The sequence below is a fragment of the Lissotriton vulgaris genome, chromosome 1_1 (assembly GCF_964263255.1).
Source record: "Lissotriton vulgaris chromosome 1_1, aLisVul1.2, whole genome shotgun sequence".
NCBI lineage: Eukaryota > Metazoa > Chordata > Amphibia > Caudata > Salamandridae > Lissotriton > Lissotriton vulgaris.
In genome coordinates, this window is record NC_141685.1 from 507,533,929 (window position 1) to 507,550,413 (window position 16,485).

At 44.8% G+C, this 16,485-nt stretch overlaps 1 protein-coding gene across 3 annotated transcripts in view; it reads left to right on the plus strand.

Annotated features, from left to right (window-relative positions):
• LHX8 (LIM homeobox 8) overlaps window positions 1-16,485 on the plus strand; it is a 172,541-nt gene that overhangs the window by 39,776 nt on the left and 116,280 nt on the right. For all 3 annotated transcript variants that reach the window (XM_086936281.1, XM_086936287.1, XM_086936283.1), the window contains 3 exons: window positions 4,907-5,028; window positions 6,969-7,189; window positions 7,298-7,401. In XM_086936281.1, the coding sequence (XP_086792407.1) occupies window positions 4,907-5,028; window positions 6,969-7,189; window positions 7,298-7,401 (447 nt within the window). The remainder of the gene's footprint in view (window positions 1-4,906; window positions 5,029-6,968; window positions 7,190-7,297; window positions 7,402-16,485) is intronic.

The window sequence follows — 16,485 nt, forward strand, 5'->3', positions numbered from 1 at the left end:
CTACTGCAGTGTTCCTTGATGTGAGTTAACCACGGGATTTTGTTCTGATTTCAGCCCACACATCCCTAAACTAATTTTTGTAGGGAGCCTATTCAGGGACTGACCATAGTCATCTCCAGTAGGTGAGTGGCCTTAAAGCCACTTCCTCCTCAATGGGGAGTAGCCCTAGGTCCAGCCAGTGAGGTACTAATGGGGTGCTAACTGGCAGTCCCAATAGGTTCCTCATAAATGTGTGCTCTAGCCTTGTAAGGCTAGTGGGCCTATGGTGCCCCCAAAGCTCCGCCCCGTACATAGAAGCCGCTCTAGCCTGTACTCTATAAATTTCTATAACCGGAGCAGCAGGCTTGTACTTAGATACTCTGCATTTTCGATATCCCTCTCACCGTTTGAGTTAACTTTAGAGCAGCCTTTGCTACCAGAGTATCCCATTCCAGATGTTCCGCAAGGATGATGCCCAGATACTCAAAGGTTTTTACTCACTCCAAAGGTATGCCATCCAATACTGGATTTGGGCGGGTCTGCCTTGGTGGATTGCAGATCATAAATTTAGTTTTGAATAAATGTATCTCCAGGCCTCTCAATGCACAGAAATCGGCAAAGCCATCCAAGGTACGTTGGATACCCATGGATGTCTTGGACGACAACAAAGTGTCGTCCGCGAACATCAATGTGGGTACCCGACCTGAAACTAGCCTAATGGGTAATCTATAAGCCCGTTTATATATAAACTAAAAAGGGTAGGGCCAGGACGCACCCCTGGCCAACCCCCTTTTTTACCGGGAAGCGAGCTGACAATTCTCCATGGTTCCAGCACTTCACTTGGGCATAGGTTTCTGTATGGAGCCTTATTAACACATCCAAGAGGTATAGTGGAGAAGTGTGGCTCAGGGGTTAGAGGCGGCAGACCCGGAAGCTGAGATCGGCCCTGGACCAGGGTTCAATTCCCCGCCCTGACGGGGGTTGGGCTCAATAATTCCACGGACTCGATAATTCTCGCTCCGGTGCCTACTCGACTCACGGGTTCACACTCTGCGACTCTGGGCATTAGCTTGCTTAATCTCCACAACAGCCCCTCGCGGCGGGATGCCTGGCTTTTACCTTGTGGATACCCTGCCGGGGTATCTCACAGGGAAATACCAGGACGGGTTCCCTAAGCAAGCGCATAGATGCCTGCGATGTGGGCGATTTGTGCTATATAAATACATGTACATTTATAGTGGGATGTCAAGATTTAAGAGTACACTCCACAGTTTTTCCCTGGGGATCAATGAATTCAACTTCACATTAAAATTTGACTTGATAAAGTCAAACGTGGTTGTTCAGTGGGCCATGCTCCTTCCAGTGTTTTGCATAAGAGTCCCCAAAAATATCTGTGGGGAGGTTTTGTTGGTAGAAGTTTGCTTCAAGGATGGTCCTGCAAGGATGAGCTCTTCGGGTGAGCTGACTGATGTTTTTAAGAGCAGCACTGTCATTGAGTTAAAGCTTTATTTTTGTTTTTAAGCAGCAAGGAAAGACTAAATGCTATGTTTAACTGTATTACTTGTTTGGGGAAGCTAAATATCTTGCAAATGAAATCAGCACTGTTAATTATGGCAAAAAAAATCTGTTGGAACGGTCAGTGATTTCAAAGCTTGTATTTCACAGGTGGAGTGTGGAGTGTGGAGTGTGGAGTGTGGAGTGTGGAGTGTGGAGTGTGGAGTGTGGAGTGTGGAGTGTGGAGTGTGGAGTGTGGAGTGTGGAGTGTGGAGTGTGGAGTGTGGAGTGTGGAGTGTGGAGTGTGGAGTGTGGAGTGATCCAGGAGCTCCCGAACTGGAATATGAGGTCATCTGTGATAACATACCACCAATTATGCTTTTTTCCCCTCCCTCTTTTGTGACTGTAGACAGACGAGCTACACCAGTGAATTTCATTTTATTTAGTTGGTTTGTAAGCTGATCACGAAAAAACGGAGTACAAAAGATAACGCATTTTGGCCCTGCTCACAGTATTTCTAGGTGAATCTAACTCCGTTGCTTTTAAAGTGACAATGTGGCTAATAAAAAGTGAAGGCAAATTTACAAAACACTCTGACAGGTTACAACAATTCAGAGTGTAATATTTTTTGTATGGTTCAGCATTGTATATATTTTTCCATATTTTAATTACAACATATCTGCATGCAGTTCGACATTACAAATGTTAATCTTAAGTGCAAGTTGGAAGGGCTAATTAAAAATACTCAAACATTACTGGAATCATTTCCCGAACATGTCCCAATCAAGTAATGTCCATTATTGTGCTAATAAATTCCAATTAATCGGTCAAATCTAATGGGGAAATTGATTCAGTTGTCTAGCTCGCTCATTATTTGTTAAAGGTCTACAATATATAGGAAAGTTCGTCTGATTTCACCTGTAAATGAAGGGTAAAAGGGTTCTACATTAGAGCCACTGCAATATTGACACCAAATGGCAATTATAGATTGTTTGATAATTCCTCCTGAATTCATTTTGTGAGGTTACAGATTTCTTAGTTTTGATAATTCTGGATTCCATTTTTCTTCGATTACATATTATTCTTTTGGGGGAGGAATCCTTCAATTCCAAAGTATTTCAGATCATACCAGTTTGCATTAAGTTGTTCCTACCATGATGGGCATCCAACTGCAGATTTATTAGTAAAAGCTATCTTGCAATCCGATTTTTAAAAAATCCGACCCAGGTGGCACTAGTGATGAGCCACTGAAAGGGTGTTCCACTGGAGGTATGGATGTGCTCAATAACCGGTAGCTTTGGGTGAGAGAGATACTTTTCTGGGCTGAGCGAAAATGTGATTGACAAAGTTTCAAGTCAATGGCTGAAAAACTGGTCAATAAAACAAAAGGCTACTGAATGTGTCCTTGCTTCATGTTTTGACACGATGACCTATTTTGCACCAAAAAGTGAATCAAAAGCATTGTGAATGGTTGCTGGCATTCTGTTTCCCTAAATTTGTGGTACATTTTTACCACTAACAGCTCGTAACTATGTGAAGTGTCAATTTTTATTTGGCATGCATAAAGGTAATTTCCCTGAATTAGGTGAAATGCGCTCTCCAAATTTTAATTTTCCCCAAGATCCAGTGACATCGCTGTACACTGATTCATATAGTGGCATCATTTTTCCTGCGCCTCACTGAGTGAGGACGGTTTTGTGTATTACTCCAAAAATATGTTGCGATAAAAATGCAGAAATGAGCAACATGCTGGCGACTGGTACACACGTTACAGATGCCCCATTAAGCAAATGATTCAAGGGTTTGCCAAGATTAGTAAATCGTTGAAAAGGGGGCGGTCGCAACGCTCCCGTGTGTGCCAGGATGTGTGTAATGTTGGCACGTGCTCTGGCACGGAGCATCATGGCTGGTTACCTCGGCCTGCGTTTGGATTGTATGTGATGCTTATATTTTCGATGCCGGTTGAGAGGGCAGGTGAAACTGAGGTGGGCGATTCAAACAAAAGATTTGTCCTATAATTGAATGTGCAGAAGTGTGTAACTTTTGTACAGATTTTTAGCTATTAGAGATGTTACAATAAGAATGTCTAAATCGTCGCATTCCTCTTTACAAGACCGCTAATCTTGCATGTTTATTTGCTCAAAGATTAAAAAGTTCCTGTTAATTGTTTTTTTTTATTTCAAAGTATTTTAATACATTTTATACATAGTTATCGCTTTACCATTACAGGGTAACAAACTGCATATTGTAGAAGCGAAGATGGAATTGAGAAGGAGTTCAGACTAAGCATTGTTAAGCTTTTTCAGATGCATTTTTTAGCTTTTTTTTTTTATTATACCATTCTTGTGAATAAATCATGGGTGGACCACGGCCCACTTCATTCATACCTTTGCTTGGCGTCGGTTTTCTGCTAACCCGTTTATAAAATTTAGATTTAAGAGGAATCCATGTAGGTTTGAGCACTTGAAGGGTTTTTAAAGGGGCCGGCACAGCTACAGGGCTACAGTATTCGATGATCCCTAGCGCTCTATTTGTACTTTATAAGACCCAAAACGCTCCATGACTGGCCTAAGAATGGGTGTCTGGCCCGGTGGGTGTGCTCGGAGGTCGGGTGCTGGTTTGGGGCGAGAGCCCAGAGGCGCATGGATGGGCTGCCGGCATCGGAAGCATAAGGGACTTGTTGTGAAACATAATTTTCTAGAAAACTGCGATTTATGGAATCCAGGGAAATGTGAAAGACCTCGCCAGCTTCCTTTGATTTATTTTCAAATGTATGCTAACCATATTTACTGCACGATGTTGATGTCCCGCTGTTGATTTTGCTAAGCCGTAATTGGTGCCGTTAGTTTAGGAGGTTAAATGTATCGATCTGTGATGATAGATATCCAGGAAAATTGCTTTACTAAAGCATAAGCTTATACGATTCGGATAGTGGTTTCACGCTAACGCTGATTAGATGCGCAATTTAAACTGCTCTATAACTGATTTTCTATAATTGACAGTCACGATTTAATGTGTGTATGAAACCCCTCGCCAGCACGAGTTTGCGTGCAGGTGCCCGGAAATTTAAGATCGTGTAAGTACCAGTGCAGCAGGTGCAATGGTACCGGGGCCCAGGCCACTGGCTTTTACACGACATACCCCCTCACGCTGAGTGACTGCACAAGTACCAAATGCAGCTATGTTCCTTGTTATGTTTGAGAGTTCTTTTCGCGCATGCATTGTCTGCCTGGAAGTGGGCTTCCACCCGCTGACTTGCCATTTACGCACCGAATACCGCCGGCTCTGCTGCGCTTCGAGTCCTAAGTGGCTTGAGTTTTAAGTGCAGCCGGGCCTCGGCTGTCCTTCGCAGCTGGTTCAGGCCTGTGGTCCCAGAGGGTGCCACCCTTGCCCCTTACCGGTCAGTAACCCCCCTCTCGCTCTCCCTCCGCAGGTGAACGAGCTGTGCTGGCACGTGCGCTGCCTCTCGTGCAGCGTCTGCAGGACCGCCCTGGGCCGGCACACGAGCTGCTACATCAAGGACAAGGACATCTTCTGCAAGCTCGACTACTTCAGGTAATCACGGACACGGCCCTCCTTGATGGCGGGACGTTCATGGACTATTTTCTAAGTGTTATTTATTTAGTGCCCATTTATTTATATATATTTAGTGCGAACTCGACCCAGGTTATTTAGCGCTGTACAACCAGCGCAGCGCAAGTTACAGTACACTTGGACACAGCGCAGTTGGTTGCGCAATGGCTTTTACACAGAGGCTCGGACACCAGTTAAAGTTTTTTTTTTTTTTTTTACTTTTAAAACTTAAATGTGCTGTATTCCCCCCCCCCCCCCCCCCCCCCCCCCCCCCCATCCCCTCCCGAATAAACAACAACCACAGCAATTCATAAGGGATTTTCGCCAATGTATACGCGTCAAATAGTAATACCTGCTTTTAGCCGTTTGCCTGCTGAGTGCGCTCCTGGTCCGTCTTTTGTTTTCCCCTAGCGAGCAGCAGGTCTGTGGGTGGCCGGTTACTGTGTGTAAACGAACCGGTATCAGGGCACACAAGTCCTTGTAGGACCCGGAAGCTGGGGCGCGGGGGTGTGGAATGGCTGTGGTTTACCCCAACTGGAAAGAACAACGCAATCATTGTATCCCTTTTTTTTTAAAAAAAGAATGTTTATGAAAAACAATTCGAAATAGAGAACTTTTTTAAAGTAATTACATTTTTTGAGGACGATGCCATTCTAGTGCTTTGTTTAATTTTGATACATAGTGCCTAAACGAGTCAGGCGTCTCCACTAAATCTACCATGTGTGAACTTGAACTTCAGAAAAATGGTCCCTGTCCGACCTTTCCGCAGCTCGCTCCACGCTAGTATCTGGAGCAAAGCGCCTGTATCAGTCACTGCTTCAACCTCCTCGGTGAAATATTCTATGTAATCCAGTCCGAGGAGGCGTTTTGAATCGTCCCTATTTTTCAAGGCACACCTGCATTTTACTGCTTGGGTTTGTTGTGCATTTTACATGGATTTTCCTTGTTAATCCATATAAAGAGCGGTTACGCCTACCTCATAGCTTTGAACGTTCTAAACTGTCACATTGATGTCCTGGCAAAGTAGTTCTGACGCATTAATTTAGTGTCGCACGTGCTGCCTGTCCACTCCTGACATCCCTCTATTTCGAGTAGATTTACTGGGACCGTCCCGGTTTTATAAACTCAGCCGGGAAAATTCTAGTAAATTGAGCACGTCCTGCTTTTCAGAAAGGGTAGACAGAGCACAAACCGAGGTAAATTTTCAAGGGTTCAAATACAGGATTACTGGTCCGCTATTATCCGAAACCAATTTTTTTCAGAAAGGTGGTACTTTAAAAGTTGCTTTGAATTACTTGGTGCATCAATGTCTGTGTTAGTTGGATAGGTCTGTCTGTTATGTTACTGAGTGGCCTTAGGTTAGTGCTAAATTGTGGTCTGTCTTCTGTGAATGTCATGTCCCCAATTGTGCTTTCTACCCCCCCTCACCCCCTCCTATCATGTCTTTTCCCCTGCCTGTATCTACCCTCTCCCTCAGCTGTCACATTCTCTCCTCTCAGGTCTGTGCCTCCTCTTTCATTGATATTCTTTCCCCCTCGGGTATTTGTTAGCTGCGCGTCCCTCTTTTCTACCTCCTGGTCACTGTCTCTCCCGTTAGGGCTAGATGCTCTGTCCTCTGGCAGGATCCCCTCAGATTGTGACTCTTCCCCCGCCTACTCACTCACTCCTCACTCACTCACTCTAGGGATTCCCGAGTCTTCCATATCTCACAGGTTTGTATTGTCTTTGTGCTGAAGGGCTCCACTGAAGCATTGAGTGGCCCTGAAGGGTGAAGGGGGTCCCACGCGCTCCACGCCCGTGTTTTCTCATCCCTGTCTTCTCCTTTTCACGCTGTCTGCCTGGCACCTCCCTCCCAATCCTCTGACGCTCTCTCCCGCCCGTGTGACCGTCTCTCTCTCTTTCTCCCTCTCTCTCCATTTTAGGCGCTACGGGGCCCGCTGCTCCCGGTGCGGCCGGCACATCCACTCCACGGACTGGGTGCGGAGGGCGAAGGGGAACGTCTACCACCTGGCCTGCTTCGCCTGCTTCTCCTGCAAGCGGCAGCTCTCCACCGGGGAGGAGTTCGCGCTGGTGGAGGAGAAGGTGCTGTGCAGGGTGCACTACGACTGCATGCTGGACAACCTCAAGAGGGCCGTCGAGAACGGTAAGGGCCGCTCGTGCTATGTAAAGTGCAGAGACCGAACCACCCGCCATGTTTACTGTGAGCATTCATTGAGGTCTGGGCTCACGGCGCTGCTCTTTGCTGTTGCAGGCGGCAGGGTGAGCGTGGAAGGAGCTTTGTTAACGGAGCACGACGTGAACCAGCCCAAGCCCGCCAAGAGGGCCCGCACCAGCTTCACCGCAGACCAACTCCAGGTAGAACTAAGCGCTTAGAGGCCTTGGCCGGACTATGGATAGCGCCCACAAATGTTCCCGCCCGTGCTTGTTCTCGGAAGCACCCTGCTCTGCAGGGTCCCGGTGCACGTATTTACTTACCTTACTTAGTGCTGTTACATTGCTTTAACCGTTTTCCTGCCTTACTTCAGAGAGTTCGACTGAAATTGTGTGATAACATTTATTATAGAATGTTCGTACTTTATGGGCTCTTTATCCTATGCTGTGATGCTGTCGTTCAAAATGAAACAGACTAGTGTTAATTTCCACACCTAATTTACACGGTTATTCAGCGTGTATTTGTTTTACATGTTTTCTGTATGTCTTTACAGTGTCCTTGTGTCCCCACACAGCCGACCCCGCTTAAGTAAAGCCGGGCTGCCCCCGAAGGCAAGCGCTTCTCGCATGGAATCGACTGCCTCTATTAGTGTTTTATTTTTATTCCTCAACTGCTCGTTTGTGGCGACTTAGAATTTCTTGTGTTTGCCAAGTGTATGGAGCTTTTCATGCCCGAATATTGGCTTTTCTGCATAATTGGCAATGTATCTTGTTTATTTCCAAATATATACACTTTGGAATATGTAGTTTTGTGCCATTTTGTTCAATACACGCTGTTCAGTGTCCAGGGCTCTCTGTTGGTGTGGACTCTGTGCGTTGTCTTGCACCTAGTGAAGAGCAGTGAGCGGGTGAGCTCACGACAACTTTGAAAATCGTACAGGCGTGCTACATATAACAAAAATACCCCTCTAATAATGTATTATATATTATTCATAATGCAGTTAATCTAAACCTTTACATGGCAAAGCGCATTTTACAAATCTAAAGACCACTAAAAGGTCAGTACATCAGCAAAATGACTCTTTTAGAGAATATCTAAAAATACCATATATTAGCAAGATCGAACTGGTGCATGATTTAAACCTGCACAGGAGGGCCAATAGTCTATTGAAGCATTTATTTAGTAGTGCAAAACGTGCGCGATAGAAGCGAAAGTGCGCGAGAAGTGCAAATAGGAGCGGAAGCTTTTGGCAGTCTGATCTTCAGGTAGGTTGTATTCCAGCTTTAAATAGTTTCTCCACACTGATGTTAAACTTTACCAGGCAGACTATTAATTGGGCACAGGAACCTTAAAAGCAGAACAGGGCCTTCTAGTATGATCTTCTTCCATGAGTATTAAAGAGGTTACCTAAAGCTTTCTGCGTGCGAATTGGAACATAAGTACACTGTATACAAAAAAACTACTTCTGCCCCTGACTCAGCCTGCATATTGGCGCGCTAGGCTCTGGGGCTCATGGCGCTAAAAACCTGGATTTGTAGAAGCCTTTCATACATTGGAATGGAGAACACTTGTGTTAATGGATAGCCACAAGTGTTTACGCTTTTGAAAGTGCTCCTTATGGTGCGCCCAAGATAATTGCTTTGTTAATTGCGAGTTTAAAAGCATTATGTAGGAAGTGTGCTGCCCAGAGATGCTGCGAGTCTAGCTTCTAAAGCCTCCCTGCATGCGTGGGCCCAGCAGCTAGTTTTACTGTTATCCTGAATCTCTTTCCAGGCGAGTGTTTTACTTTGTCTGATGGGTCCATTCTTAAGGATGCCGAATACTTGAGAAGGCAATTTGTTGTACTAGCCCTTGTAATCCGAGTTATAAACACAATTGTGCAGGGGAAGAGTTCTGCCGAAAGGGGGGATATGAGGGGAAATACTTTACTCTGAGGGGTGTTCAAGAATAGGCATAGCTTTTCTAGGTAGGCTACTCTTCCTTAAGCTAACATTGGGATCAATTTTGCTTTGCTTGCCGCCCGTATTGGTTTCCAAGTTGACGTGGGGAATTTACTGTGCAGGTTTTGAAAAGCGGCCATGAGTAAAGTGAAGATTTAGCATTTTTAGGTGGAGGCTAGGGGAATGGCGCTCATGGAGCCAGACCCCTAGATATTTAGAGTTTTGAACGCTTTTCCACTCTATTACCTTCAGGTACCATTTTCCCTTCTTTCTAGGGCAGTTTCAAAAAATCTTTTTTACTTTTGTTTAGATTGACTGTCATCCTGTTTGTTGCACAGTAGAGAGTCATTGGGGGTTAATGTCATGACAATTTTATTGTCTGTGTGTTGGAGTGACGTCAGCAGATTTTCTCAATTTTGGGGTGTGTGAATGTGCCTCAGGCAATGCTTTACTCAAATCTGAAATGAAGAGGTTAAACAATTTTTGAGCAAGTACACATCCCTATTTTTCGCCCTCATCCAGTTGAAATTGGCAGAATTAGGCCCTTGAACCGTTGCCAAGGTTTCAGGGTACAAAAACTATTGCTCGCAGGAGATTAGACTGCATATTCCATGATGCCAATTTATGCCACATCAGATTCCCATCAACGTGGCCAAAAGCTTTAGAGAAGTGAATAAAGCAAGTGTAGAAGAGTTGTCCTTTCTCAATGTATTTCATTTCACTATTAGCTTGGAAAGGGCCACAAGATCTATTGTGCTTGACTTGGGTTGAAAGCCTGTTTGGCTGTGTGGTAATCGGTCTGTTTCTCCTGCTCAATTTTCCAATTCCTTCAGCAGGATGCCAGCAAGGAGGATCTTTGAGTCCGTGTCTAATAGCGCAATCATGCAATTGCTGTCTGGGGCCAAGTAAGGGCCTTTTTTATAAATCTGGTAGAGGATTGATCCTCGTCAAGACTCGTGTATGGAATTATATTGGAGGCAAAAATTGAATAGTCGGTAGAGTAATTTACTTCACAAGTCTGGGTCGTGCTAGTAAATTGAAGCTGGCAAACCATTTGGTCCATCTAATAAACATTTTGCGTCTTGCTTCATTGGATATTATCGCATGTTTTGAATATTACTGTGAAGCAAGTTTTTAAACTGAATTTCTCTGCTTGTAGAGCTTCTGTTTAATTGCATTGGAATTGCACACGTTTTAATATGTTCACCTATTGAGTCTTTGAGTGTATTGCACAACTCACTACAAACATGCAGATAGAAAGTCTGCTTTTTTAATTACTTGTCAATCACGGTTATTGCAGTGCACTTTTGAAACCATGTACACAACACCAGGTGAAACTAGTTCTTATTAAACAAAGGTTTTTGTATTTCCGTTGGTGCTTTATAATATATATATATATTGTGCCCAGTGGCATTCACCATTGGGTAGTTAGTTAGGTCTGCTGTTCCATAGGAAAAGCATTTTTTGTGTGCTGCTAATGGCTTTGGACCCGTTTGACAAATATCCTTGAAACGTCTCAACAAGTTGCTACTTTTTGACTAGTTTGTGCATGGCAAGTTTCTGGGTGATCCATCAGGCGAGCGCAAAAAAAATCAGGAGGTCCCAAAATGCAAAATCCCCGTGCATTTTCCATAGACTTGTTTAAGAAGGGCTACAGCAAAAAAGTGCTCAACAGATTTACACCAAATCTGACCGGAACCTAGATCTTGGTCAGCAGATTATGCTGTTTGTGATTTTGATGTAAATCTGTTACTTAGTTTTTGAGAAAATAAGTGTCAAACGAATATAGATATCTTCATATCACTGCAATGCCAGTTTAAAACTGGAGCATTCTGATTAGCCCAGGAAGCTTTATTTCCCCTGGGCCATCTCACTCTCATGGAAGTTACTCTCGCAGGAGAGGCTGCTCTGATTGGCTGCCAGCAAAATGAGAAAAATGTTGCTGGCTACCATTAAAGGACTTGGGAAGTTAGTCCCCTGTCCTGACCATGTAAATAGAAAAATAATATAAGGCGGCAGGGTAGAGACACCTTGCCCTCCCCCAGACCTCATGGGGGGATCAAAAGGGACACCCCCTCCCAGGACAAAAGAAAAAAAACTGTGGCTTCTGCTGCAATCCCACTGGACTGGAAAAAAAATACTGGCCCGCTCTGTTTTATTGACAGGAGGGGGCACATCACCCCCTCCCCAAGCAATTGCAGGACTTTAGAGACCGCCCCTGGGACGGAAATTTGACAAAAAGAGGAGGGGGCCCGCACTGCCTTGCCCCCTCACCTGAGCCTCTGAAGGCCTGAGCACCTCATTCCCCAGCGCTGCTAAACTAATTTAAAAGGGAGGGTGGTCAAGTGCCTTCTCCCCCCCCCCCCCCTCTCCTTGAGCTATGAATGGCCCCAGGGACCCATCCCCTGGGCTGGCTCACTAGCGATGTCCCAGGGAGCCCACTGCCGGGACATAGCAGTTTACCAGCCCGCACCGTTGTGTGGAGGGGAATCTGTGTTGGCTCCAACTTTACGAGACCATTTTTGAATCTCCCGCCATACAGGAGCACACCATCTGCCTCTAGTGCTAAGGCGCTTTAAAAAGGCTCTCGCCAGCTGGGAGCTAACTTTTGATCGGCTTCCCTGTCTGCTGTGAGGCGGACAGGAAAACCTAAAAATATTACTCGCGCCTAAAGGGAGCAGTTGCAGGTGGGAAGTCAGCGGGGAATCCTGGGGCTCCCCTGCATCCCCGAATAGATGTATGGTGAATTTCCTGGGTCATAGGCAATGCTCAAGTTAAAGTATTTAGCTCTGCTATCTGTAACTGGTGAAACCTTTTTGAATGTAAAAATTTTTTAGTGCTGTCGGTGACTTATTCACCTAACTATAACGTTACTTTTAACCTGTTGTTTTCCCAGTGAATATGAATATATATGTATGTACAAGTTGTTTTCCCCAGTAATCTATATACATATTTTTTAAAGTGAGGTTGTTAAATTTTACAGCGTTAAGTCTTTAACCGGTGTTTGGCTTGCGCTGTGTGTATATGTACATTCCAGAAAGCTGTTTCAGATTTCGTGCACCTTTACAAAGGTTATACAACAAGAGGGAAATTATGTATTTGGAATGGGCTGTTGAAAGTACCATGTAAGGTTAAATGTAGCCGTGTTCCTGCAGCTGCTATACAGTATTTGTACGAAGTGATGTAACCAGACTTGAGGAGGCCCCCTGGAAAGTACATCCAAGAGTCTTTGAGAGGCTTGGACTTGGAATGAGCTCCTGTGCTGCTTGTTCTGTGCCATGGTCTCTATGCCAGTAAGAGGAGGGCAGAGTCCATTTCACAGAGAATATGTGCATACTTGGCACATGTTGCGATCCTTTAATTTGTGTCCCTGCCACAGGAATGGTATGACATGCTGTTGTCTGCAGGGTCGGACTGGCCTGTAGGGCAATCAGGCAATGTCTGATGACTGGATCTGAAAGTTCATTGTGCGTGGACCGTTTTTTTTTGCTGTTTGTGGGTTTATCTATGGTTACTGGGCATTTTTTTGCTGTTGATTTTCCCGGATACTAAAAAAAAAAAAACATTTCTTGCAGCAAGTCCAAATCCATGCAGTTTCCCATACCTTGTAAACACCTACATAGCGATTCTTTACAGGTACAAAACTGCCCCCATATAGTAATAAAATAAATAAATAAATAAACCTCTGCCTTTTAGGTATCTAATTCACTATTGGGGGGCGGGGGGTGGGGGGCACTGTTAATGTTTTGGCCAGGGTCCATTTTCTTGCTTAGTCCTGTTTGTGTACAGTTTTCACATTCACAACTCGGCACATAGTTTGTGTGCCTTCTCAGATGGGTTTCATTAACATTTCTTCCATTAATATGGACACTATCGTTGACATACCACAGTCCCGTACACGAAGGGCCTATGCACAAAAGCATTTCAGAGTGCGTTGACACCATCAGTGCTGCAGCAATTCCCCCTCTGTGCTGAGAGGCTTTGAAGCCCAAGGTTCATGACGAGCTCAGCTCGTCATGAGCACACGAGCAGTGTACTGCATGACGTCATGAGCATCGAAGGGGTTAAAACTTATCCATGTAGCCTTCTTTTGTTAGCGTGCCTTTTGGAATTGGCCTCAAAGCTGCTCATATGAGATTATTCAGGGAATACTTCAGTACAGGTCATGGTCATTACAGGTCATGGTCATTACAAATACTCCCATACAATTATTACAGATCGAATGGGCTGTGTGCTTTATGGACTTTTACCACTACAGATTTTAACATTTCTAATTTTTTTGTAGGAGGTGGGGATGGGTGGAGGTTTTAAACTCTTTCATGATCGGCTAATTCAACGTGGGCTTTCAGGAAACAAAAGCTGCTTCTAATTTTTTGATTAATCATTTACTTACATGACTTGCTTGTTCGTTTGATCCCGGATGCCTGTCTGCCCCCTGACCCATACTCATTTGGTTTACAGACCACCTTTTGTATTTTTAGTTCGAATTCTCACCATACCCTTCACCAGGCTTGGCAATTTAACAGGGTCTTTCTGTCTAAGCGCCATGTGTACCATTTTTGCGAGGTTGACTTTTTATTTTCTTATGGTTCGAATCCCAAATCGACTGTCACATTTTAGGGACTGATAAAGTTAATACTACTATAGACCAGAGATGGCTAGAATTGTTCTGGTAGTAGGAGGGGCTTGGAAGGCTGTTTTCCACAGCAGAAGAGCTGGACAAATAGACGTGTACCATTCATTATAGAATGTAATCACAGATCCTCCGTATTCAGAGTATTATTTTTTGTGCTTGTCTCTTTAAAATCCTCGTGGGGTTTTGAGCGTGTTGTGTACACTATCCGTTTAGAAACAGCTACTTAAATTGTTTGCAAATCTAATATTTGGAAACCAATTTTTTAGTTTTGAATTGGGTGTAATCTACTATATTGGGTTGAGGAGCTTTATATTGCTAGCAAAAACACTTCTATTGCTGGGTATTTGAGTACGCAGCATTAACTAAATGTGGCCTCGGTGCTTTGTACAATATTTGGCTTGTGGGTGTAATTTGTTCAAGAGAGATTTCCTGGTCCTCCACTTTAACAAGGATTTGCTCATCGAGGGTCAGATTAATTCTGTAACCTCGGTATGATTCCATCTGTTGAGACAGCTGAAGACAGTTATCCCACTTCTGCACTTGCAGCAGAGGCCGCTGGTGGCAGACACTGCTATCAATAAAGGCTTGATCACACCTTGATCACACCAGTGCCCGTTATTCTAGGGCTCCCAGATAAGAGCACTGGGAGACACAAGCCGGTTCAAAACATGGCTATCGGACTGGTGGCTGACCTTCAGAATCATGACCTTGTGTCTTCCGTTTGCTGGAGACTACGCTGGCAACAAGTTTCTTGTAGAACTGATTTTAAGGCTTTGTCTGGTTCACCAAATCTTCAATCTGAAGGGTTCGAGTGCCTTGTGCTCCAGGATCATTATTAACTTGGACATAGTCTCAGATTTGCCTCTGTATAACTAATGCACATTCCTAGAGTCATAAGGGTTAATCTCCGAGGTAGGGTTTTCACTCTGCTAGCTCCAAAGTTGTGGGATGAGCTCACTTCAATTGTGGCAGATTCCTAACCTTGCGGTACTTCATATGGGACTAAAGAATGTATTCTGTTGGCTTCATGTGATTATTGGCTGGCAGACATTGTCCCTTTTCATGCTATTGCCAAGATTCCTGGGGAGGATGTGCACTTGACGACCATTTACTCATTTATATTGCGTTCTGGTAACAAACACACTTGCAGAGATTGCCCCCAAAGGGGGCATCAAGGGCCGGCACCATAACAGCCAGCAAGCCCCCGGAATAATCCGGTTTGGGCTGCTGCAAAATGCCCAGTAGTGAGTGGGGGCTACCCCTTGTGCCAAAAAGTGCACCACAGAGGTGCTGAGTCGCTGGGCCAATGGGGGGGGAGGGGGTGGGGGGGTGGGAAGGGGGTACAGGTATTTTTCGAACCCCTGTAATGGGGGTAAACCGCCTTTGGAGGCAGGAAAGCTGTTGGGGGGGGGGGGGGGAATAAGGCACTGCTCACCACACTGCAGCTCCATATTATCATCAAGGAGCCGGGGGAGCGCACAGCTGAAATTTTGTGACACACCCTCACCTGAGGAATAGCAGTATTGCAGTGCTGGACAGCAGGCACGTGCAGATAAGAAGGGGTAAAATCGTTGGTTATGGAGACACACCGACAGGGCAGTGTGTAGGAGGAGGGTCACTCATTTTGGAATACCTTACGGCAGGGTGAGTAGGCCTGACAAAAGGGAGTAGGAAACCGAGACTGCGCTTGCAGCCCAGACCCTGCCAGATGGCAGGGCACAAAAGAGACTAACAAGGTAGCAAGTTGGGGGCCTAACTCCGAGGAGAGGCTGCCTCCCACATGGAAACCAACAGAACAATTTTATGACCTCAAAAGTGGCAAGAAATGAGATCTGCCTGCAAAAGAGCAGAACAACGAACTGTCAGGGTGATTTACGAATCTAGGATGTGCAAATGATTTATGACCAGCAATGTACAATAGTTCACAATGGTGATTTTATGGCCAGGGCCATAAAATTATGACCAGGGTGTTGTAAAAATGAAAAGATGATCATTCATATAATAGTAATAAAACTGCGGCCAACATTGACCACAAACTACAAAGTATGTTGGCTGTTTTTATTAGATATACACGGGTAAGAAGGTAGCATGCTATTCTGGAGTGGGCACAGGGCGGGGGTTATGGCATTCTGTAATCTCAGATCCTGGACTAAAGGACCTCAAACTCTGAAAATAGGATTCTGGTGTGGCTGATTCAGGGAGGTGGGTTATGCACATTTCCAGCCAGGGTGGTGTGCAGATAACCCTGCCGCTTTCGGGCCAAGGTTTCTCAGCCAAGACAGATTAAATGGCTGCAAAATGCCAGTCTCCAGTTATTGGGCCAAATAAGAAATCACATGGAAGCATGCATACTTTTCCTTCTGTATGGCCTTCTCTCAAGTGGCTACTATTTTCCAAATCTTGAGTCTGGTGGTGTTATGAGTCTCCGTCCATGATGCACCTGAAGAGATCTACACATCTTGACCGAGGAGGTAAACCAAGTGATTTTCAAGGCAAATGAGTGACTGGTTAAACTACCCTGGGCAGGGCTTATTGAATTTAAATGGAGTTGTCAATTTCATGTTGACTGGGTGTTGATGAGATGCAAGGATGTTGAGGAGGGTTTGGCATAGATTGAGGAGACTGTGTGAGGGGAAGACTTGTGTGGGCTTAATGAGAAGGTAAACAAGATGATTTCAGGGCTGGATGTATGTTCTGTTAAAAGGAAGATT